Raw genomic sequence first — 20,061 nt, 5'->3', positions numbered from 1 at the left:
CTGAACGTTTTGATGTTCGAACGGAGTTTCTGCGATTTGGAATGTGGGAGAAGAAGAGGTGCAAAATAACCCGGCGGAATAATAAAGAATTTTGTGCGTAGCTTAACAGATAGTTGGAATGCTGCTTCAGCATTATAATACCATAAATATAATGTCACCTCTCATCTATCATATATGAAGAATTAATTTGTAAAAAATGATTAAAGCCAATCTTAAAATGATTTAACAAACGCCTGTTTGAGACTCCTCAGTGCACACAAAAACATAACTTGGAGAAATAAATAAATACGGAAATGTTATTTAAAACCACCTTGAATATGTTGTCTTAATGTTATGAAATGTTTTCTCATAAATGATGAGGTAAGCAGAAGGACAGAATTACATCTAAACTGACGCCGTTTTGCATTTCTATAGGTTGTAGATACGAGCATGGTTTTATATACTATCATGTTTAATCATGTTTTGTGCCGTTTGCCAAGACTTGATAAGTCGCTCGTAAAACACAGGAGGTATGGAAACTAAGAACACCATATGTGTTAAATTGTACAGCTGATATAACACAACACATTTGTTTTATTTCATTTAACTAGTGGATAGAGTTGCTGCGGGGGGGGGGGGGGGGGTTGAGATGCACAGGCTGCAGTGGAGACGCTGCGCACAGCTGGTCAACAGCTGGAACACAAACCACAAAAACAATTCAGATCCATTCATGACTCCACTCCGGAGGGATTTCCTGATCATTTCTTACAGTTTCTCATCATGGGGGAGTCTCCTGTCCCCGGCACAAACACACTGCCTGAGAAAGGTTATGTGTATTTTTGTCTTAAACTTTTTTCGGACCACTTATTTATTTATTTTGGTGATGATCCGACCTCCATGCTGCTACTCTGGTTCAAACTGCATCCACCAAACAATGTGATTTGTCTCAACCTCACCAAAATAACCAAAATCTGACTGTGTGAAATGTCTTTTTTAGCTGTTCTGTCGGCATTTCCTCCGATCTTCTTCCTGCAGTCAGTCTAAATTAGGGATGGGCAACGTGGATGGTGGTGGGGGCCACATGATTTATGTACTGGCCACCAGGGGGCTGCCGGTTCAATTGTCACACACACACACCCACCCACCCACCCACACACCCACACACACACACACACACACACACACACACACACACACACACACACACACACACACACACACACACACACACACACACACACACACACACACACACACACACACACACACACACACACACACACACACACACACACACACACACACACACACACACACACACACACACGCACAAATTCCATGTATTGTATGTAATTATTAACAAATATACTAACTCTGACATCTTCATTGACTTTTTTCAATCTTTCAAGGAACATCCTCTAATAAGCTCACTAAACAAATATCAGTTCACAGAGATGTTATTTAATTTTTACAAGTGGCATGTTTGTATTGCACAGGTTATTCAACAGTGGAATAAAACTATTTTAAACTATTGGAAAGCACAGAAAATGTGTGTGCATTAAGATTAACCATTAAGAAGACATAAACATGAAGTCATGAAAACAAACCCAGACATTAGTTGTCTAACTTAAACCTAAGACACTTGTAGCCTGTCTCTGCATTCCCCTTATTCCACAATAAGGGGAATGTCCACACAGACACCTGTCAACCCGCACTCTGCTGCTCCACACACAAACGCGTCACAGATTATTTTGCGGTATTTGGCTGCTGAACAAAATCATGTACGCAGCTCGCGACGTAACTAGGAGTCTAGTGGACGGTATCAGTGCTACAAATAATTTGCCCATCCCTGGTCTACATGAATATTAATACGTGCTGTTTCTTTGACTATTTATAGGTAAATATGGACGTTACGTGAAGCCCGCAAAAGCTGCGCCGCAATTCGAGTTGATTGTGATTTATAAAGGGAAACTGGCGTAGGACGTGCGTGTGCAGTGTTTTATAATTCTGAATATTTTTGTGCGTATTTACTTGCTTTGTCCTACGTACGCCACCTTCCCACGTGAATCCTATGCAAAGCTTTATAAATGAGGCCCCTGGACATACCAACGGCCACGGCATGAAAGGGATATACTGCACATCAGATTACATGAGACGTGATGTATTATTTGAATTGCTGGAAGCCCAGTAGGGCCAGAACACAAGGTTGCTCACACGTTCGGATGCTTAATAGTATATTTAAAGATTATAAGTCATAGCATGAAAAAAACAACAAAGAAAGTTTCAGCCGTACAAATCAGGCCATTGTTTTGTTTGCCCTTTGGCTTGGCTAGCCTGGTAACTAAACCATTGCTGTTATTTGTCCTCCAGCTCAAGGATTATTGTGTTTGGAGAATATGTGCATAGTTGAAATGTGGCATCTACAGTAGGCTGAGGCCCAGTTAGTCCCAGCAAGCATACATAGTTTGTTTAGGGGGGTCTTATTTGGTTTATGCCTTCTCCACACTTTTGCTCCATTTTATAGGAGTCATTTTCCTCTGAAGATTCAGACTTCAGGGTTACCTACTCAATTATTCAATTGATGAAGATTCGCCACCACTGCATAAAATATCACTATTATTCCTCTAAACCAACATTGAAAAGTGTGATAGGATTTAATTAAGGTTAAAAAACTGTAACTTCCTTTCAAAAGTCCATACAGGGGCGCAGCTGCCCTGTGTCAGGGGGGTATGCAGCAACAATTTTGGCGCCCCCCCCCAAAAAAATTTTATATATATATTATATATATATATATATATAGTAATAATAAATAAATAAGTCTGCTGGACATGGCCTTTAAATAATAAGGGTTTATTTTAAAGCATATCAGCCACTGTAGGTCTACCATCATTAAATAATAAACAAATTTACACATTTACAATCATTATAATCAATGCAACATAAAACATTAAAACATTAAAATGCAAAAGTAAGCTTACAAAGATCCATTAGAACACACTCTGTTAACAACAACCACAGATGTAAATCACTTTATAGCTAACTCTGGTACCTGAACTGTCTTGTACACGGCCCCTGACAAATAAGCTAATAAATAAAAAAAATTAAAAAATGATGTAGCTTATGTAACAATGTTGCTACCTGAGATTGTAGTAGAGCACTCTTTAGTTGCTACTAAATCGTAACATGGCGTGCCTTTGCACTTGCCCATTTATCTAGTATTGCATCGAATGAAACAGTTCGTGCCACACTGTTTTCAATTGAAATGACTGCTAATTGGGTTAAGCGATCATTGCTCATGTTGGAACGAAGGTATGTTTTAATCAGCTTTAGCTTGCTGAATGATCTCTCGGCAGAGGCAACTGTCATAGGCATTGTCAGGAAAACTCTCAGGGCTACTGTCAGATTTGGGAAAACCAAATCAAGGTTCTCCTGTAGGAGGACATTTAGTTTATCCAGAGCCTTTTCATGCCCCCTAAGTAGACGGCTTGCTGGGTAAATTTCCTGAATGATATCCCTTGAAACATCATCGGTAGCCAGTGCATATCTTGTCACTGATTCCTCCAACTCAGCTTTTGTCATGTGTTCCATTTTGTAAATGAACTTAAACTTTTCGGACACAAGCTGAAGATTGCAAAATCTGTCAGACAACTCCTGAATTACAGTGTCAACAATAACATTAAAAACCATGCACCTAAAATGGGTCTCAGGTTCCTGTTCAAAATGGCCAGTGCTTGAATCATCTCCATGAAATCTCTTTTGCTTTCTGCAACGTCTTTCCTTAAAGTCAGGGGAAGCATCCATCTCAATGGCTAGTCTGCGTGCAATGTCAAGGGATTTCTGAAACCCCTCCTCTCTATACTTACAGAAGAATTCTTTCAGAGAATCGATCATCCTTATGGCAGTGTCCATCGAAATGTTCACTGCTTGCATTGCCTTGCTAACAAACGTGATCTCTGACAATAGATCATACCAAATCAAGAGGCACATCAGAAACTCCATGGTAACAATCTCGCCAGAGAGCGACTTTGCCTCTGAGACTGTTTTGCCGTCTTTTTCCACTTCCTCAAGCTTTTCCAAAGCGTCAAGAATCCCCCCTAACTGGAAACGCACAGCTTTGACAGAGTCTATTTTCGCCTCCCACCTGGTTTCACTGAGAGGCTTTAGAGTAATGTCCACAAACTCTTTGAGGATATCCCACCTCTTCACCGAAGCTGAAAAAATGGTGTACAGTCTCTGGATAGTGCCAAAAAAGGTAAGACACACTCTGTTTGATGATGCAGCATCACATAGGAGAAGGTTGAGACTGTGGCTACAGCAGGGGATAAATAGTGCCTCTGGACACTTCTGCTGCACCAAGGCTTGAACACCTTTGTGTATACCTCTCATATTCGAGCCATTGTCATAACTCTGTCCCCTACAATTCTTCAACTCCAACCCCAGGCTATCCAGCACCCCAGTCAGTGTTTCTGTGAGACCTTTACCAATTGTGTCCTTCACAACTATGAAGCCAACAAAAGACTCATTGATGGTGGCTTTCTTTTTGTCGTCCGTATGAACATACCGGATTATGACTGAGGCCTGCTCCTGCTTTGAAATGTCAGGAGTGCAATCCAACTCCACAGCAAAGTACTTGGAGGCTTTGACCTGGGCACAAATTTTACCAAGTACACAGTCTGCAATTGAATCTAAAAATTCATTCTGAGTGCACCAGGAAAGATATCCTGTGGTTTTTTTAGCCGCTACCTTTCTAAGATGCTCTGCTAGTGTGACATCATATCGTGCTATGACCTCAAGGACACCCAGAAAATTTCCATTTTTAGGATCTCCTAATGTAGCATTCTTCCCCCTCAGTGGCAAGTTCCTTTCTGCGAGAAAGAGTATGCAATCGATCACTCTCGTTAACACGCTTCTCCAGTGTGCCTTTTCAGCTTCTATGGCTTTTTGCAAGGTACTGTCAATTGTCTTACCAAGGCGTAAGCGAGATGTTAATTCTTTCCACAAAAGATACGCGTTGATGTGTAAACCACTGGTTTCATGGTGCTGCAGCGTTTTTGAAAGACTCTGCCAGTTATTATATCCCACCACAAAGCGTGTGTCAACAACGCTAGCTCCACCGAAAAGTTTACACGCAAAACAATACACCTTATTCGTACTTTTAGAATACAGTAACCAATCTCGTGCAACTTTCTCTCCATTTGACATTGTGCGAAAACAATACGCTTTCGAAAAACACCTTCTAGACTTCTCTGATCTTGGATATGGCCCATCAGGACATTTGTGTGGGCCATTTTCAACAACACACTGCCTAAATGAGTCCCCAATCTGATGTGGTGGTGGCCAGTCTGATGGATCTTCTGAGTAAGGCCTTGACTCAGCCCTCTCCTCTTCACCTCTCTGTTCCACAACCTCATCTTCACCTCTCTGTTCGACATTCTCTTCCACCTCATCTTCACCTCTCTGTTCCACATTCTCTTCCACCTCATCTTCACCTCTCGGTTCGACATTCTCTTCCACCTCATCGTCACCTCTCGGTTCGACAATCTCCTCAAATTCCACCTCTGTGGTGAGTGGCTCTCCATCTCTGTCTGCACTATTATCCCCAAAAAGGACACAGTGAATAGGTTGGTCAACAGAACTTCAAACCATACTGGACATTGAGTTTTGTGTGGTCAAACTAATAGAACTCCTACTACCTGACATCATCACTGGTCTCATCTCTACTTGATGCCATCGCCGACCTCATGTCTGTCTCATTCACTCCTTGCCTGTGTTCTTTTCCACTAAGATATATTGTCAAACAAACATTATGAAATAGATTTTCCATATTAGTTTTTCCTTATTAATAATATTAAAATAATATTAAGAAATGAATCTGTTGGTATCAAGACCCCTACACTTACACCTAATGTTAGACCTACCTGTTGCCTTCCCCTGTCTTTCCTGAGCCACCATCCTCACACCTGAATAAAATGAATTCACTGTTAAAGCAGCTGTCTAAATTAAATTATTATATCAGCCCAGTGATAAGGCAACTTAATAATAAAAAAAACAACACTATTATGCCGTGTAAGGTTGTGCTGCTGTTGAAAGTACATTCACATTTTGGATTTTAAAAGAACAAATAAAAAACACTATTATGCCGTGTAAGGTTGTGCTGCTGTTGAAAGTACATTCACATTTTGAATTTTAAAAGAACAAATACGGAGAGCTACTTAGCACAGACCTGTAAAGAGATGTGACCCTGTAATAACAGCTTCTGTGTCACCAAACAGATGTATAGCCTGTATGTCTGACAGCACAGCTAACATAGACAGCTAATGGCAGCACAACATATTTAAATGATTCCATGGTTAGCTATGTTTTCCAGCTTCTTGACATTTATTGTGCATGCTACCTTATATTTACCAGTTGTTATTTTACCTTAATACAATTTGGACGTGACATGCATGGGGTTTAACCAAAATCTAAATGTAGCTATCAGAAACATCGGTTTGCATTAAAGCTAGCCGTAAACCACACTTCAGCTGCTAGTGTTAGCAAACACTAGCCAATCTGAGAACAGTCTGTTAACATGAACTGACATTTGCAAGCCTCTTATTTGGTAGCAAATGTGTGCATGATTCCATGATAAACCAGAGTTATTGCATTAGTTATGTTTTCCAGATTCTTGTCATTTATTGTACATGCTACCTAATACTTTCCATGTCAGCGCTGGCGCAGCAACATTGGTTTGCATATTCTAAGCTAGCCATAAACCCACCCACCTTTGGCTGCTACATGCCCAGTGTTAGCATACGCTAGCCAGTCAATATTTCCAAGCACAGACAGACGTCACACTTTAAATCATCCTATTCCTACCTGTTGCCTTTCAACATCCACTTATTTAGCTGTTGTCGCATCCCTTGACACGCCGTCTCCTTTTCCCTCTTTCTTTTTCTATTTTCTGCCCCCGACCGCTTTTTTGGTTTATCCATGATTTCTTTTTGACGTTAACTCACAACGAGCGCCTGCTCCTCAGTGTTCACGGCGTCCCTGCTCGTGCTCCCTCCTCTATGTCAAAATTCTATGATGGAATCTTATGAGATAGGGCGCCCTTCTCTAGCATATTACTCCTCTAAAATGTTTTAAAACCTTAAGGAAATGCAGAAACTATTTAGAAACATAAAGAAAATACCATTTTATTTGTATTTAATTTAATTTTTTTTTTTTACCATCGCTTGTTGGGCGCCCCCACTGGTGTGGCGCCCCTATGCGTCGCATATAGTGCATACCCACTTTTTGCGCCACTGAGTCCATACATACACAATTTCACACGAGATGCATTGGTAAGAGAAAAACAGTTACATCTAGTCAGTTTGTGCTTGCAGGTCAATGTATAATCATTTTAATAATAGTTTCCTAGGTATAGCTGATTTGTGCAAACATTGCTAAAACAGGGATGAATAGCAATTAGTTGGCCCCATAATACTCTGCGTGTTGGTGACACAAGAGGAAAGGTCACAGATTAGGATAAACTCTAGGAGTTGATCAATACTCAACAATTCCAATGAAACAAGTTAATCAGTTTAAACTCGTAAAAGACATTAGTGTTGATCCATGAACATATTGACCTTGTCATTGTGCTTTTTACAAGATTGGTAGCCCTTGCAATACAGGACACTAGGGCTGCAACAAACGACTAATTTGATAATCGATTAATCTATCGATTAATGAAACGATTAATCGACTATTCGGACTATTGTGCCTTGCACAATTTCTCAAACGCTCTTATTTAGCCATCAACTTTTAGATTTAGCTTGAGGTTGTTTTAGGCATGTGGAAACTAACAATGAAGACAATAAAGGTGAATAATTGATTCAAAAATACATGTATTATTAAATTAATTTAACACATTTTGAACAAAATTAACATTGCATTTTATTTAAATTAAATAATCTGATGACAGAATAGCTGAAACTTTAACAAAATAAATAACTCAGTTACCTCTAATCATTAACCAATATTTGTATAATGGAGTTAACTCTGTGTGTTGCTGCTAGCATTCCTGACGTGGAAAAGTTACTCGTGGATGGGGCTACAGAGCTACTAGAAAGACAGTCGAACCCGGTGCATTTCTCCGTCTGAATGTGGTGCACTTTCGCTAAATGTTTAGACAAATTGCTCGTGTTACCGCCCTTACATGCTAAACTCTTATTGCACTATTGGCAACGAGCATTGTCCATATCGAGATGGGTAACATTTAACCACACCTTGGAGCGCGTTCTCTCCGCCATCTCCTCCTCCGTGTGTGTGTGTGTGTGTGTGTGTGTGTGTGTGTGTGTGTGTGTGTGTGTGTGTGTGTGTGTGTGTGTGTGTGTGTGTGTGTGTGTGTGTGTGTGTGTGTGTGTGTGTGTGTGTGTGTGTGTGTGTGTTACATGCATGTAGCAGCCGCGTGTGTGTAAACTGCCCCGCCCCCTCGCACACAGACGGGGGAGAGAGAGATCTCGTCTGGATTGGAAAGGTCGAAAATACACCATAGACGAATTTTTTTTGTCTTTTTGCATATTAGAAACGAGTTGGCGACACTAAGACTGTGATATAATGTTTATGTAGCAATAAGACATATTTTTTAAATGTCTCCAGTACCGATAGAAAGACCGATAACGTTGGAGCTTAACGGTGCGTAAACCAAACGTTATGACGTCACCAACGAATCGATGACTGAATTAGTTGGCAACTAATTTGGTCATCGATTTTAATCTATTAGTTGTTGCACCCCTACAGGACACATCCTCTGGGAACTATGAATATTCATACTAGATTTCATTGTAAACTTGCCAGATTTCAAGATGGCTTGCTCCAGACCCAAGCATTAAAAGGACCTACCGGCCAACAAAATAATCTGCTCAATGACCTCGTCATCTTTAGGTCCCTCAGGACAAAAACTAATTTCAATAATCGAGAATATTAATAATGATAATGTATTTAGCCTATCTTGATCCGTACACTGTCTGATACCAATTGGTCAATGCACTTCTGGACAAGATAAGATTATCGTCAGCGACAACTATCCCTAATGCTTTTATTTTTTCTAATCAATAGATGTTTTTTCATGTTAATAGGACTCCAAGATATTTTGAGATATAACTGCCAGTATAAGAAAATCTTTAAGGCATTATTTTATTTACGAAATAGGATCTTCATGAGATTTAGGAATAGCACGCCGTGTCCTTTTAGGACCCTCAAAAGGCTTAATAGAAATCAGGTCAACCTGGCGAGGATTATAGCAGTAGTTACATCATTTCAGTTGTATAATGTCTAAATAAAAAGAATGTACTCATTATTCAAATTCAAAGCACATTTATTGTAGACTTTCTAATAGGAATTATTGTTGATATATGTGTAGGTATTATATTAATGTGCAATCTATTCCTTTTTATGTGTCAAACCAAACCCCCACTTTTTTATATTTTTTTAACACTTTTTCTTCACTGACCAGAGCCATGTCTCAATCTTTGAACGTACAGTATCAACATTTTGGAAACACCTTCTCATTCAATGTTTTTTGTTTATTTAAAATTGTTTCTACTTTGTAGATTAATACTGAAGACATCAAAACTATGAAAGAACACAAAAGTGTTAAAAAATCCGGAATATTATTTTTATTTTAGATTCTTCAAAGTATCCCCGTTTTGCCTTGAGGACAGCTTTGCACACTCTTGGCTTCTCTCAGTCAGCTTCATGAGGCCGTCACCTGGAATGGTTTTCAATTAACACGTGTGCCTTGTCATCAGTCAATTTGTGGAATTACTTGCCTTCTTAATGTGTTTGAGACTATTAGTTGTGTTGTGCAGATGTAGGGATAGTGCACAGTGGATAGCCCTATTTGACTACTGTTGCAATCCATATTATGGCAAGAACCACTCAAATCAGTAAAGAGAAACGACCGTCCATCATCACCTTAACGCTACGTACACACGGTTCCATGGCTTTGACGCTTGCCGGTGGGCGTGTCTGGCGCTTGGGGTTAACGCGACCAACAACCAATCACATTAATCTCCCACACACACAAAGCACGCGATTTGATTGGCTAGCGCTTGTACTTGCATATGATTTGATTGGCTAGCGTCGATGCTTGAAAAGTTGAACTTTTCTCAACATTCACCGCGAGCAACGCAGGCAAAGCGAAGCAACGTAACGCAAAGCGTGACGTCACCCCATTCACAGTGAATGAGAAGCGTTTCCGTCGAAGCTTCCAACGGAACCGTGTGTACGAGGTGTAAGAAATGAAGGCCAGTCGATCCGGAAAATGTGCAGTCGCAAAAACCATCGAACGCTATGAGGAAACTGGCTCTCATGAGAACCCCCCTGGGAAAGGAAGATCAAGAGTTACCTCTGCAGCAGAGGATAAATACATCAGAGTTACCAGCCTCAGAAAGCACAAATCAAAGCAGCTCAGATTAGAGCCCACATAAATGATCACAGAGCTCAAGTAGCAGACAATCTCAACTTCCACTGTTCAGAGGAGACAACGTGAATCAGGCCTTCATGGTCCAATAGCTGCAAAGAAGCCGCTACTGAGGATGAGCAACAAGAAGAAAATAATTGTTTGGGCCAAGAAACAGAAGGATTGGACATTGGACAGTGGAAATCTGTACTTTGGTCTGATGAGTCCACATTTTAGATTTTTGGTTTCAACCTCCGTGTCTTTGTGATATGCAGAGAAGGTCAGCGGATGGTTTCTGCATGTGTGGTTCCCACCGTGAAGCATGGAGGAGGAAGTGTGATGGTATGGGGGGGGCTTTGCTGGTGAAACTGTTGGTGATTTATTCAGAATTCAAGGCACACTTAACCAGCATGGTTACCACAGCATTCTGCAGTAGCCAGCAAAATATAAATCATATTCTGGAAAAACTTTTTTGTTTACTAGATAATTCCATATGTCTTCTTTTATAGTTTTGATGTCTTCAGTATAAATCTACAATGTAGAACAAATCAAAATAAATACAAATCTTTGAATGAGAAAGGTGTGTCCAAACGTTTGACTAGTCAGTAGTGTGATGTTATAATTTGTAAGAAAATGTTACAAAATACATTCCTGCATTCATAATCTGACAGTATTGTGTTGGTAATAGCAGCAGCAGTCTGCTTTAGCAGGATGCTAACGTGGGCATCCCAACATGCTTACAAAGGCAATGTTCACATTCTAATGTTTACCACAAATATTGGCATAGCTTGTTAGTATAGAAGCATGGTATAATAAGTACCAAAGTCTATTGTCATTTGTTCTTTAAAAAGACCAGTCATGTGATCATGACTTTTAAAGCTGATACCTTTATTGTTAGTAACTATGGGTCATGCTCAATGCAAAAGGGGCGGAGTGAGACCAGAAATTGTTAGGGAGTTGGTGATTTTTCATTTTCCATTGTAAATTGGGATCAAATTATTAAAAGGCCTCCTAACCTATAACAACTACTTAAGTGTGTTGCTGAATGGCCCTTATTTAAGAGCAATGAATTCGTTTTGAGTGGCAGCCAATGGTGTGCACCTATGTTATTATACTAAAGGTCTTTCTGGGAGTACTGTAGTTAAAGGAAGTGCTTTCATCTGCACTTAAGACAATAACACATGAGGGCTTGCTCATGCAAACTGAAGCATAGTTGAGAAAACTTGAATGGATAATTATGTTTCAACAAGCGGAAAGAATTTTGTCTAGTCTGGCTAAAAAATCTTAACAATGAAAAGAAGGGTTCTTATAATGCCAGAGCAGCTCACTATTCACTCTAAGAATAATAATTATTCTATGTCTCTGTTCAGCAGTGTAACCAGGCTGAGCAAGATCTCCTGAGCTCTATTGAGCCTTCTATTCCTATAGCCATCAGTAGTACAGTATTCATGAGCTTCTTCGATAATAATCAGGGGTGCACATAACTGGTACGCATGCGTGGCAAAAAACTAGATGTCCACAAAAAAACTTTTTCCCAAAATATCTTCTGACTTTCTTGGACAGATTGAACTGGGTGCTGGCCGAGCCGAGCAGGCCAGAACCAACGGACCTGTGAAGCTTTACAGGAGGCGGGCTTAGATCACTGGACGACGGAGTTGGTCGACGTGTGCACAGACAGGGCTGCTGTTAACGTCGGTGTGTCCAACAGAATTGTACCAAAACTACGTCAACTGGCTGCGGTGGGAGACTCCCCTGTGCACATTCTGTGCCCCGCGCACACACTGGAGAACTGCACAAAATCCGCTGATCGCAACGTTCACGTTCTGTGCTGCTGCAGTTTTATTTACAACAAACTTACTCAGGGTGTTAATGGAAGAGTTTGAAATCAGAAAGAGGTGGAAGAAGTATTCAGATCTTGTGTAGGAATACTCTTGGCTTCACTCTTGGCTTCCTTTTCAGACTTAAATGTTGTTTTTCAACTTCATCCCGTAAAAGGTTGGTTTCTGGCTTATTCCTGTCCCAGCTGGACTACGATGATACCATTTATAGATTTGCTTGTCCCACTGTTTTGGCCAAAGTTGACCAGTCTACCATGCTGCACTGCGTTATATATCAAATGCACCCTATAGGACTCATCATTGTAAACTGTATAGCCTAACTGGATGGTCCTCACTTACTATGCGTAGGATGCAACATTGTTTTTTATTAATGTATAAAGCCATTTTAGGTAAGCTTCCACTGTATATTTGTGCCAGATTTGCCCCAGGTTGTGACAACCTCAGATCCAGTGGCTGGATACGGTTCCAGGTTCCTGCTGTGCGGACTGAGGCTGCACTGTAAAAATGGCTGTGAAATCCAGTTATTTACAGTGTTTGTGCACAGTAAATTACTGTATACCATTTAAGAGTATAATACCGTGTTTCGAACCAAAATTTACAGCAACTCTGGAGTTACTGTAGAAATAGCAGTAGCAACGTCCCAACTGTATAAAATCACAGTAACCAACAATGTACCGTATACAATCACAGTAACCAACAATGTACTGTAGATATTCACAGTAACCAACAATGTACTGTAGATATTCACAGTAACCAACAATGTATTGTAGAAGATCACAGTAACCAACAATGTACTGTAAATAATCACAGTAACCAACAATGTACTGTAGAAGATCACAGTAACCAACAATGTACTGTAGAAGATCACAGTAACCAACAATGTACTGTAGATATTCACAGTAACCAACAATGTACTGTAGAAGATCACAGTAACCAACAATGTACTGTAGATAATCACAGTAACCAACAATGTACTGTAGAAGATCACAGTAACCAACAATGTACTGTAGATGATCACAGTAACCAAGAATGTACTGTAGATGATCACAGTAACCAACAATGTACTGTAGATGATCACAGTAACCAACAATGTACTAGAAGATCACAGTAGCCAACAATGTTATGTAGAAGATCACAGTAACCAACAATGTACAGATGTAGCACTCCAGCTTACAGCTTCCTGCCTACGACCTGCCTAAGACCAGTATAGAGGAATGTTAAGCCCTCCCACTATTTTCCAAAAGGGCATTGCCAGATTTTCAATTTCAGGTTTTAACCAGGAGATGGCGCTTCATTCACAAATACAGAAAGACAAGTTTCATGGACTTTCAGTTGTGTTTTGAAGAGCATTTGAGCACATCAATATTTTAGATACTATCAGGTGTGAAAGTGGTTTGAATTTCTTGCAGGTACTATAATGCTACCCCGACCTTCATTGGTTCATATTGTTCTCCTCCCGCCCCCAGCTTCATGCATCCCTGAACACAAACTTCAAATTTGTAATGTCTTTATGGGGTAGAAATTAGAAACACTTGACAATATGTATAGTCAATTATTTATTTTCAATTGTGCATACAACTTGTGTCAAAACTTAACAGACCATTAGCAAGGCATGTTGAGGGAGGTAAACTACACACTTTTCCACATTTTCCACAGAGGGCTGAAGTAGCTCTCCTCTTCTGTGTACCGGCGAGCCATGCAGCTTGTTGAGTGGGCTGCTCTTCTTCCTTTGCCCAGCCAGGTCTTCACATAAGGCAGTGGATCCCACTGTCTGCATGGTGGTCCCACAGAGCTAATGAAGAGGAGATTTGCTGCATTTGTTGTTGTAAGTTTGCTCCTATACTCAGTTATGATGTTATTCATTGTGCTGAACCCCCGTTCACAGTCAGCATTGCTTGGAGACAGTGCCACTGCCATGAGCAACTTCTTCATTTTGTTGGGAATGTTTCTTCCTCCACTGGCCTTGTATTCTGTGAATCCAAGATGGGCCTATTGTTGGTTCACATGTAGGACATCACACAAAGCCCTCACCTCATTATCTCCAAATCGAGGATAGTCATGGTCCCAGTTGTCAGGGTTGAGGACTGCCATTTGATTGATAAGGCTGTTATAAGCCTCTTTTCGGTTGGCTGCAACACTGGCCTGTGCTCTGTTTGCTGTGGTTGTGAAGAGTCTTTCTTTCATATTGTCTGCCACTGCTTGGATGAACTGAGCAGAGTCAATGATGGGAGACCTGCCAACTCTTAAATCCTCTCCCTTGAATTCCATCACTTCCTCTGCCTGACTGGCATCAACTGCATGTTGTCCTGGGTAGCAATTGAAACTTTCTATGCGTTTGACATACGTCGTCATGATGTCATGGGCCTTTGGGAGTGTGGTCTTCCTGTTCTGAAGAATTTCTGACAAGTTCTTAAGTTCAGTCAGAACATCTGCCATCAGTGCAAGACTTTTCAGGAAGTTGATGCAGCACAACTTAGAAAGCAGACCTTTGAATTTGGCCCTCTCTCTGCTGTCCCTTGTATCATCCTCTGATGCCTCACGGAAATGTTGTGCCAAGACTGGATAAGACTACCAAACTGCAGAGACTGCCCTCCATGAAGAAGCTACCCAGCGAACACTGAACACTTTTCCAATCCTCCTGAGGGCGATGTCCAGGTTGTGAGCAAATTCACTCAGCTGCCGCATGTTTTTTGGTGACTGGCTATATAATGAATATAGGCTGTCCATGAATGCCTGGAAGTCCTTTGTTCCCCCTGTCACATCCAGTGCCTGGTCAACAGCAAGCTCCAGTCTGTGATTAAGGCAGTGCCATAGTATGATACCTGGGAAGTCATCCTGGAGCAACTTCCCAACACCTGACTTCACTCCCAGCATGACACTGGCCCCATCACTGCAAAATCCAATGAGGATTTCTCTCAGCAACTCAACAGTAAAGCCATTTTTAAGCAAGCAACCCATAATCTGTTCCTTGATATGAGGAGCAGACATACTATCCAGCTCAACCAGGTACAACGGAAAGGCAATGGGCTCCATGTCTCCATCAACACTAGCCTTCAGGAACACAATTAGTGTTGATTTGTGCCCAACACTGGTTGACTCATCAGCCAATACTGTGATTTTGCTTTTGGTCTCTATTATCTTTTTTAGAAGTTCCTTTTTCATCTGTGATGACACATGCTCAATTATGTCAACAGACAGTTTTGCTATGCAAAACACGCCCCAAATCAGCAGAATTTGCATGCTGCAGGTCAATCAGAATCTCAAAGTCTGTGAAAGGCTTGTTGTTCTTGGCCACATAATAGGTTGTCATGAATACCTTGGCAGTAGACTCAAACACAGACTCCTGACTACTCGCGTTCATGTTCAGAAGAATATCTTTATTTGCTGTCTGAATAATCTTGACTGCTTCATTATGTGCTGCAGAGTTCTTGTGTTCACGGATTTTTTTGCGCAGTGATGAAAGCTGGACATCCCTTGATGGACCAGCTGGGATTATCTTTCCATCAGCCTACTGAATAGCAATATTAACACCACGGGAGGCCATGACACCCAGATCCTTCACATCATGGCATGGGGTACAGCCTAGCCTTCCATTGTGAGCATACATCCATTCATTTTTCTGTTTGAACTGTTCATATTGTTCTTCTTTCCATATAGAAGGGTATGCAGTAGGGCTAGCATCACCTATGGTGGCTTCTGAGGGACCTGCTGCCACTTCTTCTGGCTGAGTCTCCTCTTCCTCCCTCTGGGCCTCAACTGTTATAAATTAGAATAAAGATGTATAACTAAATTCAGCAGACAGTCAAAAATGTACAAGTCTCTGTCTTTCTTTGAATTTTCAGAATATTGGTTACATAAATTAAAATACTAATAAAATAAAATGTATGCCACAATGTGCAGATTAAAATAGAAGATATCAAAGCAAAATATTTAATGTTAAAATAGTATGCTGTGTACATGTTGTGTTCTGAGTAAAATAGCCATTGACTATATAGAGCAGGGGTGCCCAACCTTTTTTTAACCAAGACGGCGGCGATCGTTGACGGGGGGGGGTTATTAACTATAGTTATTTGACCACAATATTTGAACACAATTACAGTTTATTTTATTTTCAACTATATTCTTCTTCTTCTTCTTCATATTACTACTACTACTATTATTATTATTATTATTGTTATTGTATATGTAATATTTTTCACTCCCTTCTCTTTTTCAAGTGAGGGTGCTTAACATTCAACTGGGACCCTTATACACCCCCGTAGAACCGGGCCTGGAGGTGGCCAAACTACGGCCCGCGGGCCACATGCGCCCCGTTGATGTGTTTAATGTGGCCCGTCCAATATTGGTATAAATGAGCCAGGGTTCCCGCGCTGATCTTAAAAAGCCTTAAAGTCTAAAATACAACGATCCAATTTTTATTTATGTTATCCCCCACTGTCCACACGCCGCGCGCGCCGCGAAAAGTCCCTTCCTCCCTGGTCGTCGCAGCTGCGCGTGGACGTCACCCCGCGCGCGGGAGAATGAGATTAAAACAACCCTCAGCCCGACATGAATCAAGACGGAACCAAACAATGCCCCCCGGCCCGGCTGTCACATTGATACATCATTGTGGCCCCTGAACCAAAAAGTTTGGCCAACCCTGTTGTAGGACATTAACTGAATATTGTTGTTCTACTTTTAGACATCTCGAGATCGACTGGGGATCGACTGGTTGGGCACCCCATATAGAGATACAGTTTGCTAGTTAGCTAACTTATTATATTCATCATGGCCATGTTCATGTCCATTCTCTGGGCTAAATAAGCATCATCACCTGTGTCATCTGTGGGCGTTGTTTTTCAAATTTTAAGCACATTCTGAGTTTCTTCATCTCTCTCCTTTCTCTTAAACATCTAAAGAGTCGTCGTTTGCATTTTTGCTTTAATTACCACGTAGCCTAATTTTCTAGCTGTCATTCAGTCACTCCATTCTTTTCTCCTCCCGCTATTCTGATCAAGTGGGAAAAAGCTAATATGTGACCCGCTCTATCGAAATCAGTCGGAAGTCGCAACGGCTCATTTCAAAATAAACGTGGATTTGCGTAAAAAAAAATTGTTTTTCGGGGTTCGGGTGTTTTGTTTAATAAACAAAGTCTTGGCTTTCAGAATATGAAACTTGTTTCGGCAAATTCAGATGATAAATACAACTTAGAAGCTTGTAACGGCATAATTACAAGCGAAGAACGGAGTAACTTGAGGTCACAGCAGGCATAACAGCAGCCGGTGTTTCTCGTTAGTGTTTTCCCCGGGACACACACACACACACACACACACACACACACACACACACACACACACACACACACACACACACACACACACACACACACACACACACACACACACACACACACACACACACACACACACACACACACACACACACACACACACACACACACACACACACACACACACACACACACACACACACACACACACACACACACACACACACACACGCGCGACCAGACCAGTAATCCAAACCAAAATATCTGCCCTTCGTAGTATAAATTCCACGGGTGGAGCTATCAATTCTTCCCGGTCCTCCGGACCGCCTGGAAATCTCTTACCGGTACTAAGGACCGGGTAGGACCGGCACACTTTCAACACTGGATACTATACTAAAGTATATCTAATCTTGTAATTCAATAACATATAGTCTTTATATATTAAATAATCATAATAATAATGTACATTTTTACATTACACTTCTTTATTTGTTATGCTCATACTTTTACCTTTACAATCGTTTGCTTTAATATGCAGTATATTTGTTGTATATTTTTGTGTTTGCTTCCTCCTGCTCCCTTTCGGACACAGAATGTATGATTTATTATTATTATTATTATTATTATTATTATTAATATGAAGATATTATTAAGATAAGATAAGATGTCTTTATTGATTGAACATTTTAGTTTAGAATTTGCTGTCCCACGGTAATTCAGAAGGCTCACAGGTCACATTCCGACCATTATTTAAAACAATAGGTGCTTTCACACCGTCTACAGTTTGATTTGTATAGAGGGAGCTCTGTGGCTGAATGGCCAGCGATTAGGTGCGGCGTTATCATAGGTGATCAGAGCTAACTGCCTGCCGTCAGATTTCATTTAAAAAACAGATCTGATTTTAAGACTATTTCTGCGCTCATAAAGAATGATAAGAATAAATATAATGCGTATTGAACTAATTTAATTAATTAGTGAGTTTATTTAACACTAGAACCACCAATCGGGTCAATTTGTGTGATGTGTGTTGTGTGTGTGCAATGTAACTTTTTTTCAATAAAATATTAAAGTCTCCCAGTCCGTGACTTTTCCTGAAAGGGTGTTATGTAGCACCCTATATTGTTAAAAATTGCATTCTAATTGCGGGATTTGACGGGTTTAGGTAGGCCTATACAAAAACCTCTGGCGGTTCTAGTGTTGAGGTAATTAGGTACAGTAGAAGCCCTTTTTTATCAGTAAAAAATGTAGCAGTTGAACATAAAAGTCAACTAACTGAGGGTCACTTGCAATGACAGTGTTGTGTCTAACTGTAAGCTTGTCACTCAGAGTAACCTACAGTTAATTTAGCTGCTGGAGAAGAAAGATCAGGGGGGAGGGGGGGAGAGAGCTGTGGTTGATGGGCCATTAGTTGTGTAAATACACAGCTGAGAGCTGCCGTTTCATTCAGACTGTTTAAAAAACGATAACAACGGACTATTTTTCAAGATCAAGATCCCTCCGCTACGCTTTGGGATCCTTATCTGCCGACGAGGCTCCATTAAAATATAAATATATTTTGTGAATTACTGAGTTTAGGAACGTTAATAATGTTTAATGAAGTTGAATACAGTATATTCGTATTTGTCAGGGATTTCATGTCATTTCATGTAGATCTGCAATAAAAAAATTGTTGGGGTATGGGGGGGTCTGGGACACGGAGTAATCTGCGGCCGTGAGCTGTTATGTGCCATCATGACACGCATGGTGTTCTTTTTTTATATATTATAATGAAGTGCGAGCTGTGTGCTCGAGTCTTCCTGCCTGTCGGCTCTGCTCATGGATGTATAATAAGGCTCTGCTGCTCCGAGATGATGGTCTAGCTTCAGCAGCTACATTACCTACGGGTGCGTTTGTTAATATTAACTGCACGTCCGGAGTCACTGTGGCACAGACTGGACCGCTGGTGAACAGCTGTTAGAACGGGCCGTTCAGGGGTTCAGAGCAGAGCTCCCTGTCAGAGCGGCAGAGCGTGGTGTGAACTGAAAAGTTTTTCTGTGGCAATATTATTTAAGGAATCGTTGAGCTAGCTAGCTAGCATACATTGTCACTATCTGCTAACGTTAGCTTTAGCCTTCTATTTCTAATAGTTTTTTTCATAGGCTATAAAAAGAGGTGGTATAACTATATATATATATATATATATATATATATATATATATATATATATATATATATATATTGTACTTGAGTAAAAGTAGAAGCACTCAGATCTTGTACTCGAATAAAAGTGGAAGTACTCAGATCTTGTACTTGAGTAAAAGTCGAAGCATTCAGGACTTGTATTTGAGTAAAAGTAGAAGCACACAGATCTTGTAGAGTAAAAGTATAAGTACTCAGATCTTGTTCTTGATTAAAAGTAGAAGTACTCAGATCTTGTACTTGAGTAAAAGTAGAAGTACCAGAGTGTAGGAATACTCTGTTTCAGTAAAAGTCCTGCATTCAAAATGTTCCTCAAGTGAAAGTAGAAAAGTATTCTCATCAAAATATAGTGAAAGTAGCGACAGTAAAAG

At 40.5% G+C, this 20,061-nt stretch overlaps 1 protein-coding gene across 3 annotated transcripts in view; it reads right to left on the bottom strand.

The window, feature by feature from the left end:
* Positions 1 to 19,022, bottom strand: part of opn5 (opsin 5) — a 30,795-nt gene extending 11,773 nt beyond the window's left edge. Inside the window, exon 1 of one of the 3 annotated variants that reach the window (XM_079646248.1) lies at positions 18,849 to 19,022. Coding sequence is in view for 1 of the 3 variants with exons in the window: in XM_079646246.1 (XP_079502372.1) it covers positions 6,838 to 6,953 (116 nt within the window). In the remaining 2 variants the exon portion in view is untranslated. Of the gene's footprint in view, positions 1 to 6,837; positions 7,134 to 18,848 lie in introns of those variants that run through there. The other 2 variants (XM_079646246.1, XM_079646247.1) reach the window with 2 other exon arrangements.
* Positions 19,023 to 20,061: the final 1,039 nt, after the last annotated feature.

The sequence above is a fragment of the Notothenia rossii genome (genome assembly GCF_949606895.1).
Source record: "Notothenia rossii genome assembly, chromosome: 8".
NCBI classification, from domain to species: Eukaryota; Metazoa; Chordata; class Actinopteri; order Perciformes; family Nototheniidae; genus Notothenia; species Notothenia rossii.
Note: the sequence above shows the minus strand (reverse complement) of the source record. Positions and strands in the feature narration are given on the sequence as shown.